Source organism: Scyliorhinus torazame, chromosome 24 (genome assembly GCF_047496885.1).
Source record: "Scyliorhinus torazame isolate Kashiwa2021f chromosome 24, sScyTor2.1, whole genome shotgun sequence".
Classification (NCBI taxonomy): domain Eukaryota; kingdom Metazoa; phylum Chordata; class Chondrichthyes; order Carcharhiniformes; family Scyliorhinidae; genus Scyliorhinus; species Scyliorhinus torazame.
The window spans coordinates 17240511-17256909 of NC_092730.1; the positions used below are offsets into that span (position 1 = coordinate 17240511).

General features: G+C 51.3%; 1 protein-coding gene across 1 annotated transcript in view; it reads left to right on the plus strand.

Moving 5' to 3' along the window:
• The first annotated feature begins 7357 nt into the window (after positions 1–7357).
• LOC140399934 (solute carrier family 22 member 6-A-like) overlaps positions 7358–16399 on the plus strand; it is a 39381-nt gene continuing 30339 nt past the window's right edge. The window contains exon 1 of the mRNA XM_072489421.1: positions 7358–7821. Within this exon, the coding sequence (XP_072345522.1) occupies positions 7432–7821 (390 nt within the window). The 5' untranslated portion in view covers positions 7358–7431. The remainder of the gene's footprint in view (positions 7822–16399) is intronic.

Sequence of the window (16399 nt, forward strand, 5' to 3'; positions counted from 1 at the left end):
TCATCCAGGTACTTTGTAAAGGATGTGAGGCAACTCGCCTCTACCGCCCTCCCAGGCCGTGCGTTCCAGACCGTCCCCACCCTCTGGATTAAAAAGGTTTATCCTCGAGTCCCCCTGAAACATCCCGCCCCCTCACCTTGAAATTGTGTCCCCCTCGTAACCGGCCCTTCAACTAATGGGAACAGCTGCTCCCCGTCCACGCCCCTCGTAATCTTGTCCACCTCGATCAGGCCGCCCCTCAGTCTTCTCTGCTCCAGCGAAAACAGCCCGAGCCTATCCAACCTCTCTTCATAACTTCAACGCTCCATCCCAGGCATCATCCTGGTGGATCTCCTCTGCACCCCCTCCAGCGCAATCACATCCTTCCGATAATGTGGCGACCAGAACTGCACACGGTACTCCAGCTGTGGCCTCACCAAAGTTCTGTACAACTCCAACATGACCTCCCTGCTTTTGTAATCTACGCCTCGATTGATAAAGGTAATAATAATTACTTATTGTCACAAGTAGGCTTCAATGAAGTTACTGTGAAAAGCCCCTAGTTGCCACATTCCAGCACCTGTTCGGGGAGGCCGGTACGGGGAATTGAACCCGCGCTGCTGGCCTTGTTCTGCATTCCAAGCCAGCTGTTTAGCCCACTGTGCTAAACCAGCCCCCAAGTGTCCCATGTGCCTCTGTCACAACCCTATTAACCTGCCCTCCCACCTTCAGAGATCTATGGGCAAACGCCAAGGTCCCTTTGTTCCTCTTTAACTGCTTTCTCAGCCTGTCCTGCCACCTTCACCAATATGCACCCAGGTCCTTTGGAGTTGTACCTCTGTTATCTCTAACTGCTCCAGAACAGCCCATGAAAACAAGCCAGCCAGTCTGAAAATGGCCTCCGTCTGGATGCTCCTGTTTAAAAATGAAGTGTCATTGATTATCATCGAATTTACAGTACAGAAGGAGGCCATTCGGCCCACCGAATCTGCACCGGCTCTTGGAAAGAGCACCCCGCCCAAGGTCAATACCTCCACCCTATCCCCGTAACCCCACCCAACACTAAGGGCAATTTATCATGGTCAGTCCACCTAACCTGCACATCTTTGGACTGTGGGAGGAAACCCACGCACACTCGAGGAGGATGTGCAGACTCAGAAGTGTCGGAAACAGTCAACACATACACCCCGACAAGAAAAAGAACAGATTATTTCATGGAGGCAGACTGCAGGATAATAATATTTAAAAAAATCTTTATGGGTGTCACACGTAGGCTTGCATTAACACGGCAATGAAGTTACTGTGAAAATCCCCTCGTCGCCACATTCCGGCGCCTGTTCGGGTACACGGAGGGAGAATTCAGAATGTCCAATTTACCCAACAAGCACGTCTTTCAGGATTTATGGGAGGAAACCCACGCGCACACACGGGGGGGGGGGGAGAACGTGCAGACTCCGCACAGACAGTGGCCCAAGCTGGGAATCGAACCTGGGACCCTGCCGCTGTGAAGCAAAAGTGCTAATGGCCGTGCCACCCATAATGCTGCGGTGCAGAGAGATCTGGGCGTCACTGTACATGAATCACAAAAAGGTCAACACTCAGGCGCCAGCAGGTAATCGGGGAGGTAAAAGGAAGATCGCCCTTAGGGAAGCCTTGCCGCAACTGGACAGGGTGAGGCCGCACCTGGAGCACTGTGTACAGGTTTTATTTAGATCACCCCAACCTCGTGTCGTACGTGCAGTGAAGAAGTTTGGGGAACGTTCACCAGGCTGGGTTCCTGGTAGGAAGGGGCTTCTCCTGACCATGAACGTTTTGACAAGTTGGCTCATCACCCATTGGAGTTGAAAAGCGAACCCCTTGAAAGGTAAGATTGAGGAGGCGTGAGAGGGTGGATAACGAGAGGATGTTGCCCCTCACGGAATGGGGGGGGGGGGGGAGAAGGAATTTAGAACAAAAAATAAGGATTGGATTGGATTTGTTTATTGTCACGTGTACCGAGGTACAGTGAAAAGTATTTTTCTGCGAGCAGATCATTAAATACATGGGAAGAAAAGAAAATACATAATAGGGCAACACAACATATACAATGTAAAAGATTAGAACGAGTATCAGTTCAGTAAAAAGTGGATCTGTTGGGAGAGTCGCCTCGCTCCGGCGCCATCTTGGTAAACCTTGGATTGTCCTAAACTTAATTGCCGAAGGGAAATGTCCTCTCCGAGGTTATTTTTTGGCACGTTCGATCCCAGGGGAAGCTATAGGTCATTGAATATATTCGAGGCAGATTCCTTTGATCTTATCAGGCAGTTGAGGGTTATTGGGGGGAGAGGGTGTATGAAGGTAGAGTTTATCAGGCAGTTGAGGGGAGAGGGTGTATGAAAGTAGAGTTGAGGGCCACAAGGAGATCAGATCTATCTCTGAAAGACACTCGGTGACTTGGCCTCCACAGCCTTCTGCGGCAAAGAGTTCCACAGATTCACCAACCCTCTGGCTGAAGAAATTCCTCCTCATCTCAGTGTTAAAGGGCTAAATGGATTAAACATATTTCTGATTTTAATAAAAGGCCCTTTGAGGATGTGCCTCACATTGAGCATTCCCTGGCCTGGACTCCCCTCCACAGGAGACACCAGGGTAGGGAAGGGGGATGTCAATTCTGAAACCACGCTGCCACCATGTCGCGTTCTGTTCGATGTAAAAGCACCAATGGCAGAACAAGGATTGGTAAAACAATAATGAGGGTTCTTCATTAGGAGGTCTGACTCCACGGGAGGCAAGAGTCTCTGGCCTCCCTTGTGGCGGTGTGTTTCTCCGCGGTAGGAGGGCGTCTCGGCGACGGGAGGTGGCCCGTCATTGGCCAGCGGCGAGATCTCCTGGTCCTGCTGTCAATGGGGCTACCCCACTCCGCCAGGGAACCCGCAGCGCGGGTGCGCTGCCGGTGGGGCCGGAAGATTGCGCCATCGGCGGAGCCGGAAGATCACGCCATCGGCGGGGCTGGAAAATCGTGCCGTCAGTGGGGCCGAAGATCACACCATCGGTGGGGATGGAAGATCGTGCCGTCGGCGGGGCCGGAAGATAATGCCATCAGCGGGGCTGGAAGATCTCGATGAACAGCCGGAAGATCTCGCCCACCGTGTGAATTGGGACGGACTATCACATGTCTGGGCTGTACAAGCTGCTGCTACAGATTGAGTTGCGGAACAGTGGGACTGATACATCACATCTTGTGTGTCGAGGTGGATGGGGTTGACGCCAGTTTAAATGCAGCTTTAAAAGGGAACATATGCAGCACATCCCTGCGAGTCAGACTGCATCCGTGGAGGGAGACCCCTGTTGGCCGCCTGAATAGGGTGTTCCGTCCCTTCCCCTTTGCCAAAAAAAGTCGGACGGAGGTTTGCCTGTTAAAAAGCAGGCTGCCCCGCAGGTATTTTACGCTCTGGGTGGGGTATTACATTGCAGGGGGAGGGTGCCTCTAATGTCCATCCCCCAAAAAACAGCAGCTACCCTTGCCCAACACCTATTGGCTGCATGTTGTTGGGCTACATACTTGGTATGGGCCTCTCCCTGGCGTGGGTAGCATGGCGGGTGAGGTCCCTTACGTCTACATTAATCAAGAGGTCATTAAGTGGCCACTTAAGGGCTTCAATAGGCCCGGGGGCTGACAGGCAGCTACAAATCTCAACCGTGCGTTACGCACCCCTCAAAATTGGGAGACAGTCTTGGGGGGGGCGCGATTGGTGTCACAGCTTCGGGGGGGTCGCTGAGTTTTGGAGGGCAGACTGCTGCATGGGAAAAAGCTAAAATCCAGCACAATGTTTCCCGTCCGTCGAACCATAGAATCCCCATAGTGCAGGATGAGGCCATTTGGCCCATCGAGTGGACATTGACCCTCCCAGGCCCACTCCCCCCACCCTATACCGGTAACCCCACCCAACCTGCACATCTTTGGACACTGAGAGACAATTTAGCACGGCCAATCCACCCAACCTGCACATCTTTGGACACTAAGGGGCAATTTAGCACGGCCAATCCACCCAACCTGCACATCATTGGACACTAAGGGGCAATTTAGCACGGCCAATCCACCCAACCTGCACATCTTTGGACACTAAGGGGCAATTTAGCACGGCCAATCCACCCAACCTGCACATCTTTGGACACTGAGAGACAATTTAGCACGGCCAATCCACCCAACCTGCACATCTTTGGACATTAAAGGACAATTTAGCACGACCAATCCACCTAACCTGCACATCTTTGGACACTAAGGGACAATTTAGCGCGGCCAATCCACCTAACCGGCACATCTTTGGACACTAAGGGACAATTTAGCACGGCCAATCCACCCAACCTGCACATCTTTGGACACTAAGGGGACAATTTAGCACGGCCAATCCACCTAACCTGCACATCTTTGGACACTAAGGGACAATTTAGCACGGCCAATCCACCTAACCTGCACATCTTTGGACACTAAGGGACAATTTAGCGCGGCCAATCCACCTAACCTGCACATCTTTGGACACTAAGGGACAATTTAGCACGGCCAATCCACCTAACCTGCACATCTTTGGACACTAAGGGACAATTTAGCACGGCCAATCCACCTAACCTGCACATCTTTGGACACTAAGGGACAATTTAGCACGGCCAATCCACCCAACCTGCACATCTTTGGACATTAAAGGACAATTTAGCACGGCCAATCCACCCAACCTGCACATCTTTGGACATTAAAGGACAATTTAGCACGGCCAATCCACCTAACCTGCACATCTTTGGACATTAAAGGACAATTTAGCACGGCCAATCCACCTAACCTGCACATCTTTGTACACTAAGGGACAATTTAGCACGGCCAATCCACCCAACCTGCACATCTTTGGACATTAAAGGACAATTTAGCACGGCCAATCCACCTAACCTGCACATCTTTGGACATTAAAGGACAATTTAGCACGGCCAATCCACCTAACCTGCACATCTTTGGACACTAAGGGACAATTTAGCACGGCCAATCCACCCAACCTGCACATCTTTGGACACTAAGGGACAATTTAGCACGGCCAATCCACCTAACCTGCACATCTTTGGACACTAAGGGACAATTTAGCACGGCCAATCCACCTAACCTGCACATCTTTGGACACTAAGGGACAATTTAGCACGGCCAATCCACCTAACCTGCACATCTTTGGACATTAAAGGACAATTTAGCACGGCCAATCCACCTAACCTGCACATCTTTGGACACTAAGGGACAATTTAGCACGGCCAATCCACCTAACCTGCACATCTTTGGACATTAAAGGACAATTTAGCACGGCCAATCCACCTAACCTGCACATCTTTGGACATTAAAGGACAATTTAGCACGGCCAATCCACCCAACCTGCACATCTTTGGACACTAAGGGACAATTTAGCACGGCCAATCCACCTAACCTGCACATCTTTGGACACTAAGGGGCAATTTAGCACGGCCAATCCACCCAACCTGCACATCTTTGGACACTAAGGGACAATTTAGCACGGCCAATCCACTTAACCTGAACATCTTTGGACACTAAGGGGCAATTTAGCACGGCCAATCCACCTAACCTGCACATCTTTGGACACTAAGGGGCAATTTAGCACGGCCAATCCACTTAACCTGAACATCTTTGGACACGAAGGGACAATTTATCAAGGCCAATCCACCTAACCTGCACGCCTTTGGACTGTGGGAGGAAACCGGAGCACCCGGAGGAAACCCACGCACACACGGCGAGAACGTGCAAACTCCACACAGACAGTCACCCGAGGCCGGAATCGAACCCAGCGTCCCTGGTGCGGTGAGGCAACAGTGCTAACCGCCGTCACTGAAAAGTGAGTTTAATGCCGGATATCTCTCTGGTAGAAACACATAGGGCTGAAAACGGCTCTGATTGAGTGACGCTATAAATAGTCTTATCTTTTAATCGGGGCAGAATGGGATACACAAGCGATGCGGTATCGAAAGGAAGGATGTGCTGGGCCTTGGAAAGGGTCCAGAGGAGGTTCACAAGAATGATCCCTGGAATGAAGAGCTTGTCGTGTGAGGAACGGTTGAGGACTCTGGGTCTGTGCTCGTTGGAGTTTAGAAGGATGAGGGGGGGGATCTTATTGAAACTTACAGGATACTGCGAGGCCTGGATAGAGTGGACGTGGAGAGGATATTTCCACTTGTAGGAAAAACTAGAAGCAGAGGGCACAGCCTCAGACTGAAGGGACGATCCTTTAAAACAGAGATGAGGCGGAATTTCTTCAGCCAGAGGGGGGTGAATCTGTGGAACTCTTTGCTGCAGAAGGCTGTGGGAGGCCAAATCACTGAGTGTCTCTAAGACAGAGATAGATAGGTTCTTGATGAATAAGGGGATATGGGGTTATGGGGAGAAGGCAGGAGACTGGGGATGAGAAAAATATCAGCCATGATTGAATGGCGGAGCAGACTCGATGGGCCGAGCGGCCTAATTCTGCTCCTATGTCTTATGGTCTTAAATTACAATGGCAGCTTTTTCAGGCAAATGGACAAAGAATAGAATAACCGTGGAAAGTCAAGGTTCGGTGTCACGCAGTGTGCGTTCTAACAATCTGTAGAGTGCAGATGGATAAAAGCAGATACTAGGTTCCACAATCCTAGCATCCAATATCATTGAATTTACAGTGCAGAAGGAGGCCATTCGGCCCATCGAGTCTGCACCGGCTCTTGGAAAGGGCCCCCTACCCAAGGTCCACACCTCCACCCTATCCCCATAACCCAGTAACCTCACCCAACACTAAGGGCAATTTTGGACACTAAGGGCAATTTAGCACGGCCAATCCACCTAACCTGCACATCTTTGGACTGTGGGAGGAAACCGGAGCACCCGGAGGAAACCCACGCAGACACGGGGAGGATCTGCAGACTCCGCACAGTGACCCAAGCCGGAATCGAACCTGGGACCCTGGAGCTGTGAAGCAATTGTGCTATCCACAATGCTACCGTGCTGCTGTCGACAATATGCTACAGTTGAAGTGGGTAACACTTCAATTCTTTATCGTCTGCCCCCCCCCCCATTTGTAATTGTTTCAGCCGTGACAATTGTTTTTTGAGGGGAGCGAGGGCACGGTTGAGATGGTGCCTTGCCCACTGCGAGAATGTGGCCGGGAAGATCCAAATGTTGGCAGCAAGCACAACATTGACCCAAAACTCTCCCAGCCCCCATGGCGCTGTGGCCTTTCTCTCTTAACGTCCAAACTCCTTGAACCAGGTCTGTCAAAGTGGAGTGAAATTAGTAACTCTGTTATCGGCAGGTTAAACATTAGGTAACGAATGATTAATGATCAGTTCGGGTCCCAGCCCACACACTGTGCACCAGACTGTCCGTTACTGTCGCGCCCTCTCTCAATCAGGAACAGTCCTTCTCCCTCAATGCCTGCACCTTCCTGAGCTGTAGCCATGAGCTTCGAGGATATCTTGGAGGATGTCGGGAGTATGGGCAAATTCCAAATCATCCACGTTTTCTTGCTGGCCATCCCCTCTTTCATTTCGCCCAGTCACAACATGCTCCAGAACTTCGTAGCTGCCGTGCCGGACCATCACTGCAGGATCCCCTTGGCAACGAACGGCTCCGGGTCCCTCAACGCGACGGCGGAGGACCTCCTCCGGGTCTTCATCCCCCTGGACAGGAATGGGCGGCCGGAGAAGTGCATCGAGTACTCCCCGCCCCAGTGGCACCTCCTGGGCCTCAATGCCACCCGGGGCAACGCGTCCGTGCCCGACACGCAGACGTGCTCGGAAGGCTGGACGTACGACACCTCCAAGTTCAAAGCCACGATCGTCACGGAGGTATGGTCGAGAACGTGTGTGTGTGTGTGTGTGTTTGCTAAGAGTCTTCAGTAACGTTGTGCGTAACGTGGAGCCGGAGGTAGGTGCCTTCCCTCGGGTGAATTTGTAGCCCAGACACCTGTAAACATGGGCAGGTGTGCCAATACGAGAGGGGTGGGGGGGCGGGTAATGCCAACATTGGCCCCTTAACAGCCCAGTGGGCAAAGTCAGCACCGGTGTAAAATAAGGGCCCATGGTATTCGAGGCAAGGTACTAACATGGATTGACGATTGGCTGTCAGGCAGAAGGCAGAGAGTTGGGATAAAAGGTTCTTTTTCGGAATGGCATCCGGTGACGAGCGGTGTCCCGCAGGGTTCAGTGTTGGGGCCACAGCTGTTCTCTTTATATATTAACGATCTAGATGATGGGACTGGGGGCATTCTGGCTAAGTTTGCCGATGATACAAAGATAGGTGGAGGGGCAGGTAGTATGGAGGAGGTGGGGAGGCTGCAAAAGGATTTAGACAGTTTAGGAGAGTGGTCCAAGAAATGGCTGATGAAATTCAACGTGGGCAAGTGTGAGGTCTTGCACTTTGGAAAAAAGAATAGAGGCATGGACTACTTTCTAAACGGTGACAAAATTCATAATGCTGAAGTGCAAAGGGACTTGGGAGTCCTAGTCCAGGATTCTCTAAAGGTAAACTTGCAGGTTGAGTCTGTAATTAAGAAAGCAAATGCAATGTTGTCATTTATCTCAAGAGGCTTGGAATATAAAAGCAGGGATGTACTTCTGAAGCTTTATAAAGCATTAGTTAGGCCCCATTTAGAATACCGTGAGCAATTTCGGGCCCCACACCTCAGGAAGGACATACTGGCACTGGAGTGGGTCCAGCGGAGATTCACACGGATGATCCCAGGAATGGTAGGCCTAACATACGATGAACGTCTGAGGATCCTGGGATTATATTCAGTGGAGTTTAGGAGGTTGAGGGGAGATCTAATAGAAACTTACAAGATAATGAATGGCTTAGATAGGGTGGACGTAGGGAAGTTGTTTCCATTAGCAGGGGAGACTAGGACCCGGGGGCACAGCCTTAGAATAAAAGGGAGTCACTTCAGAACAGAGATGAGGAGAAATTTCTTCAGCCAGAGAGTGGTGGGTCTGTGGAATTCATTGCCACAGAGGACGGTGGAGGCCGGGACGTTGAGTGTCTTTAAGACAGAAGTTGATAAATTCTTGATTTCTCGGGGAATTAAGGGCTATGGAGAGAGAGCGGGTAAATGGAGTTGAAATCAGCCATGATTGAATGGTGGAGTGGACTCGATGGGCCGAATGGCCTTACTTCCGCTCCTATGTCTTATGGTGATGCTAAGGCTGGAAGATTCCATGCTTGCTTTTTGCATTGAATCAGCTAACCTCGGGTGGGGTAGGAGCTGGGACCACTCTGAGGCACACACTGCTGCGAAGAAGTTGCAAATGTGTGGAATGAAGTGAGGGTGAGGCTGGGCCCCTGGGAACATCTTTGAGATTCACTGCAGACTTAAGGGACGACTGATATCAGCGTTGTGGCTTGCGGTTGGAGAACGGCTACTGCGGGAGGGGCGTGGGGGGGGGGGGGGTGGGCAGAGGGCCACCAGCGGCTGGGGTCGCCTGGCGAGATCACTGGGATTTAAAAAAAAAACACTGTCTCTTAAATATCGCTGAATAGAACAGGCACGCTGTCGAGGATTTCTGCCTGGCACGCGTTGCGTGCCAGAGGGGGGCAACGATTTAAGCTGCATGAGAAAAAAGGTGCTAATCGATTGGTTGACAAGTCGACTCTGTTCGAGGAGTTGCCATGGACATTGCAACAGGGAGCAAATATGCCCCGCGCTTTCGTTTAAATCAAAGAAAAGGTGCAATGCCTGGACCTGTACCTTTTGCTTGCGTATGAATATATGAAACTTGCATCCAGCGTTGCAAACCCGACTGATGAACTTAAATTGGTGGTTTAATGTAACTCTACCCTGCAAGCATTAGCTGACCCTCCCCCCCCCCCCCCCCGCCACCATTTCTTAAATTTATGACATCGTTCACCCCTCCCGAGATAGTCTGGACGCTTTCCAGGTCTGAGCGCGGCAGTCTTGGGCCCCTTTTGGGAGTGTGCACGATACGCGGCGAGCACCGATCTGATCGGGGTGGCCAACATCCCCCTGGATGGCTTTGATGCGACCCGCTTGCAGCCACCGGGCTTTGCGCGGTGAGCGGGAGTAGCTTTCGGCCCTGCTGGCGGGATTTACCGACTCGTAGGCCAATCGCGAGCTTGCGTGAGGGCCGTAGGGGCGGCCGGAGCAGCACGTAGGCTCGCAGTGGAGAGCTTAGAACCGTGAGTGGATTCCTCAACCGGCACATCAACAGAAGGAAAACGGCAACTTGTCGTTTTGGCCCATTGGAAAGGTGGGTCTGAGGTGTGGAGGGGGGGGGGCGGGGGGGGGGGGGGCCATTATGGAAATTCTCGGGTGGAGCTGCAGATTCAGCTCGAGCAAACCTATCTCTGAACTGGGGTACTACCCAAGAGGTCGGGGGTCATTCCATGGATAATGCGTATCTTGTGGAAATGTTTTTTTAAAAATATATATTTATTAAAGTTTTTTAACACCATTTTTCTCCCTTACAAACAATAACCCCCCCACCCCCCCACTCCCGTTACAAAAAAAAATCGCGCAGAGCAAGATATATACATGGCAAAATGATATATTTACACAGCTTTGTACACTGGCCCTCACCCGTGCGTGCCAGTTTCCCCAACCCTTCATGTTACCTCTTGCTCATCCACCCTCCCAGGCAGTCCTCCCCCCCCCCCCCCCTCCCCAGGACGTCCCCCCCCCTCAAGGTTGCTGCTGCTGACCGACCGTCCTCTAACGCTCCACGTGATAGTCTAGGAACGGTTGCCACCGCCTGTAGAATCCCTGCGCAGACCCTCTCAAGGCAAACTTAATCCTCTCCAACTTTATGGACCCAGCCATATCATTTATCCAGGCCTCCAGGCTGGGGGGCTTCGCCTCCTTCCACATGAGCAAGATCCTTCGCCGGGCTACTAGGGACGCAAAGGCCAGAATGCCGGCCTCTTTCGCCTCCTGCACTCCCGGCTCGTCCACTACTCCGAATATTGCTAGCCCCCAGCTTGGCTTGACCCGGACTTTCACCACCTGAGATATTGCTCCCGCCACTCCTCTCCAGAACCCCTCCAGTGCCGGGCATGACCAAAACATATGGACATGGTTCGCCGGGCTCCCTGAGCACCTTCCACATCTGTCCTCTACCCCAAAGAACCTACTCAACCTCGCCCCCGTCAAGTGCGCTCTGTGGACCACCTTAAATTGTATCAGGCTGAGCCTGGCACACGAGGAGGAGGAATTAACCCTACCTAGGGCATCAGCCCACAAACCTTCCTCGATCTCCTCCCCCAGCTCCTCCTCCCATTTACCCTTCAACTCTTCTGCTAGCGCTTCCCCCTCTTCTTTCAACTCCTGGTGTATTTCTGACACCTTGCCCTCCCCGACCCATACACCCGAGATCACCCTATCTTGAACTTCTTGTGCCGGGAGCAACGGGAATTCCCTCACCTGTCGCCTCACAAAAGCCCTCACCTGCATATATCTAAAGGCATTTCCCGGGGGTAACTCAAACTTCTCCTCCAGTGCCCCTAGGCTCACAAACGTCCCGTCGATGAACAGGTCCCCCATTCTTCCAATCACCGCCCGATGCCAGCTCTCAAACCCCCCGTCCATCTTCCCCGGGACAAACCGGTGGTTACCCCTGATCGGGGACCACACCGATGCTCCCATTGCACCCCGGTGCCGTCTCCACTGGCCCCAGATCCTTAGCGTTGCCGCCGCCACCGGGCTCGTGGTATACTTTGTCGGCGAGAGCGGCAGCGGTGCCGTCACCAACGCCCCCAGGCTCGTTCCTTGACAGGACGCCATCTCCATCCTCTTCCATGCCGCCCCCTCTCCCTCCATAACCCACTTGCGGATCATCGCCACATTTGCTGCCCAGTCGTAACTCCCCAGGTTTGGCAGCGCCAACCCTCAGGGTATCTTGTGGAAATGTTAACGAGGGCGGAGAGGGGTTTCCGTGGCAGCACCGCCCATTGGGCACACGACCGGGCAGGTCGGGCAAGGAGGAGGTTAGATACAGACATTCAAAATTGTGGAAAGTGCACCCTTAACGAAGAGATGTGTAAGTTCCACAAATTCCGTACGTAATTGAACATTCACCTGGGTTTCGGAACTGCCTGGAGCTGAATACAGCCAAGTACCTGAACGGCCAACTGAAACAATTCTTGGCCAGCCACGTTTCAAAATAAAGCTTTAAAATTTGCAATATCTTTGTTCCTGGACTGGGCAGGGCAGCTCGATCAAAAGACTGAGTTTATTGTGTTTATTTATTTTGACCTCTAGCGAGCGAAGGGAAGTCCATTGAGAACCATTCGAGTGATAACATTTGCCATTCGGCCCATCGAGTCTGCACCAACCCTTGGAAAGAGCACCCTACCCAAGCCCATACCTCCACCCCATCCCCGTAACCCAGCAACCCCACCTAACCTAACCCTACCCAACCTTTTTGGACACTAAGGGACAATTTAGCACGGCCAATCCACCTAACCTGCACATCTTTGGACACTAAGGGGCAATTTAGCACGGCCAATCCACCTAACCTGCACATCTTTGGACACTAAGGGGTAATTTAGCACGGCCAATCCACCTAACCTGCACATCTTTGGACACTAAGGGGTAATTTAGCGCGGCCAATCCACCTAACCTGCACATCTTTGGACACTAAGGGGCAATTTAGCACGGCCAATCCACCTAACCTGCACATCTTTGGACACTAAAGGACAATTTAGCATGGCCAATCCACCTAACCTGCACATCTTTGGACACTAAGGGGCAATTTAGCACGGCCAATCCACCTAACCTGCACATCTTTGGACACAAAGAGGCAATTTAGCACGGCCAATCCACCTAACCTGCACATCTTTGGACACTAAGGGGCAATTTAGCATGGCCAATCCACCTAACCTGCACATCTTTGGATACTAAGGGGCAATTTAGCACGGCCAATCCACCTAACCTGCACATCTTTGGACACTAAGGGACAATTTAGCATGGCCAATCCACCTAACCTGCACATCTTTGGACACTAAGGGACAATTTAGCACGGCCAATCCACCTAACCTGCACATCTTTGGACACTAAGGGACAATTTAGCATGGCCAATCCACCTAATCTGCACATCTTTGGACACTAAGGGACAATTTAGCATGGCCAATCCACCTAACCTGCACATCTTTGGACACTAAGGGACAATTTAGCACGGCCAATCCACCTAACCTGCACATCTTTGGACTGTGGGAGGAAACCGTAGCACCCGGAGGAAACCCACGCAGACACAGGGAGAACGTGCAGACTCCAATTAGACAGTGACCCAAGCCGGAATCGTGGGAGCCTGAAGCTGTGAAGCAACAGTGCTAACCACAGTGCTCCATACGATTTGTTTAAACACTAAAGTACAAATTAGCAGCGAGAGACAACGGCTTAGCCAGTACAAATATCATTGAATCCCTACAGGGGAGAAGGGGTCCATTCAGCCCATCGAGTCTGTACCAACTCTCTGAAAGGGCCCACTAACCCAGGCCCTATCCCCGCCGAACCTGCACATCTTTGGACTGTGGGAGGAAACCGGAGCACCCGGAGGAAACCCACGCAGACACGGGGAGAACGTGCAGACTCCACACAGTCACCCGAGGGCGGAATCGAACCCGGGACCCTGGCATCGTGAGGCAGCGGCGCTAACCATCGGCCCGTCCCTTCTATCGTCGACAGAACCTTCACGCTTCCCTGAGCAGCGCCTGTAGGAATAAAAGGACCCACCTTCAAGGTTAATTGAATCTGGTTCCAGTCTCTAACAGCCTCAAACTGAAATGAATGGCGGCCAAAGACGTTGCCCTCTCTTAGAGTGGCCAATTTCATCAAGTCACATGACCTCCGATAATGACAAGTAACAATAAAATCGGCAGCCGTTTTCCCCAGCGAGGTTCGCTAAAGTAAAAGAAGCCAAAAGGTGTTCGAGTCGCAGAGTTTTACAGCACAGCAAGAGCCCATTCGGCCCATCGTGCCTGTGCTAGCCCTCAAGCACCGATCTACTCTAATCCCATTTTCCAGCCCGTAGCCTTGTACCCTGCGGCGTTTCAAATGCTCATCTAAACGCTTCTTAATTGTTGTGAGAGTTCCCGCCTCCACCACCCTTCCAGGCAGCGAGTTCCAGACTCCCCCTTTGGGTGAAAGGATTTTCCCCAAATTCCCTCTAAACCCCCTGCCCCTTAAATCTGTGCCCCCCCCCCCCTCCCCGTTTCTTGAGCCCTCTACTCACGGGGAAAGGTTCCTCCCCCTCTCCCTTATTTATGTCCCTCAGAATTTTGTCCACCTCGATCAGGTCCCCCCTCGGCCTTCTCCGCTCCAAGGAAAACAACCCCCGGCCTAACCAGCCTCTCTTCATCGCTGCAACGCTCCAGCTCCAGGCGACATCCTGGGTGAATCTCCCCCGCACCCTCTCCAGGGGCAATCACATCCTTCCTACAGAGTGGCGACGAGAACTGCACACAGTACTCTAGCTGCGGCCTAATCGGCGTTTTATACAGCTCCGTCATAACCTCCCTGCTCTTATAGTCTGTGCCTTGGCGAATAAAGGGAAGAATCCCATTGGCTTCCATAACCACCTTATCTACCTGTTCTGCTGCCCTCTGGGATCTATGGACCAGCACCCCAAGGTCCCTTCGAGCCTCTGCACTTCCTAACATCCTATCGCTCACCATGAATTGACACCCTGGAGGCCAGTTAATCAGGGAGCACAGGTGTGAAGAGGGGGAGTCAGTCATCAAAGTTAACTGCAGAGTGAGAGAGGATGTCTAACTCACTAAAAGCCAATCCTGCGGCACAGAATCTACCCCAGGCCCCGGTGAATGAACTGTGATTCCCTCTCGTTTGAGGCTGAAACTATACAATTCCTCCCAAACACTAGTTTGGTGTTTGCGGCCACATTTTCACGAGAACTGGATGTTGCTGGCCAAGCCGGCAGATTTATCGCCCCCTCCCCTGTTGCCCTTGGAAAAGGCTGTTAAATTTAGGCTTACCCCCTGTGGTAAATGTAGGAGTTTTTATATAATATGATGTGTCTGTTGCAGCCATGTTTTAAAAAGAACTTAGGTTAAGGAATCCAGATTATACGTCTGCTCAAGAGGTTGACAGCTAGGCAGGCTGTGATGTCACTCATGGGAGGGGCTAAACCTGTTTTTTTTTTTGTTTCTTTTTCAGCCCTGCCCTGTGTCTGTTGTTTTTAGTTTTGTTTTCAGCCCTGCCCCGTGTCGGTTGTTTTTTAGTTTCGTTTTCAGCCCTGCCCTGTGTCTGTTGTTTTTAGTTTCATTTTCAGCCCTGCCCCGTGTTGGTTGTTTTTTAGTTTCGTTTTCAGCCCTGCCCCGTGTCTGTTGTTTTTAGTTTCATTTTCAGCCCTGCCCCGTGTCTGTTGTTTTTAGTTTCGTTTTCAGCCCTGCCCCGTGTCTGTTGTTTTTAGTTTCATTTTCAGCCCTGCCCCATATCTGTTGTTTCTAGTTTTGTTTTCAGCCCTGCCCCGTGTCTGCTGTTTCTCAGTTTCATTTCCAGCCCTGCCCCGTGTCTGTTGTTTTTAGTTTCGTTTTCAGCCCTGCCCCGTGTCTGTTGTTTTTAGTTTCATTTTCAGCCCTGCCCCGTGTCTGTTGTTTCTCAGTTTCATTTTCAGCCCTGCCCCGTGCTGTTGTTTCTCAGTTTCATTTTCAGCCCTGCCCCGTGTCTGTTGTTTCTCAGTTTCATTTTCAGCCCTGCCCTGTGTCTGTTGTTTTTAGTTTCATTTTCAGCCCTGCCCCGTGTCTGTAGTTTCTAGTTTTGCTTTCAGCCCTGCCCCGTGTCTGTCGTTTTTAGTTTCATTTTCAGCCCTGCCCCATGTCTGTTGTTTTTTCGTTTAGTTTTCAGCCCTGCCCCGTGTCTGTTGTTTTTTAGTTTCGTTTTCAGCCCTGCCCTGTGTTTGTCGTTTTTAGTTTCGTTTTCAGCCCTGCCCCGTGTCTGTATTGTTAGTTTGATTCTGAGAGCTCTGCTGTGGGTTCTGGGGAAAGGAATTGTATTTCACAGATTAACTTCTGAAAGCTTCTCTCCCAAGGACTTTGTGAATAAACCTGTAAGACACAGAGTGTTAACTTTATTAATAAGTGGCATTTGACCTGTGTGTGCATGCGGATTTTGCTCCATGTAAAGTTTGGAAGTAGATGGAAAAGTCAGCTCAAAGACCTTTCATTACTTTTTTTTGTAAGAACTGTTTAACTTAATTGAAAAGCTTGTTTTCTTGGATGTTTATGGGGTTAATGCTGGGTTAATAATAAAGTTTGTTTTAATCTAAAAGTCAGTGGACTCACTCCTGTTATAGGCCAGGGTTTAGAGAACCCCAAAGTGTATCATGGAGTTCACCTGACCCACAACGTTTACTAGATTGTGGTGTGGGGAGCACACGGCCCACTCTCCAGGTGTGGGAC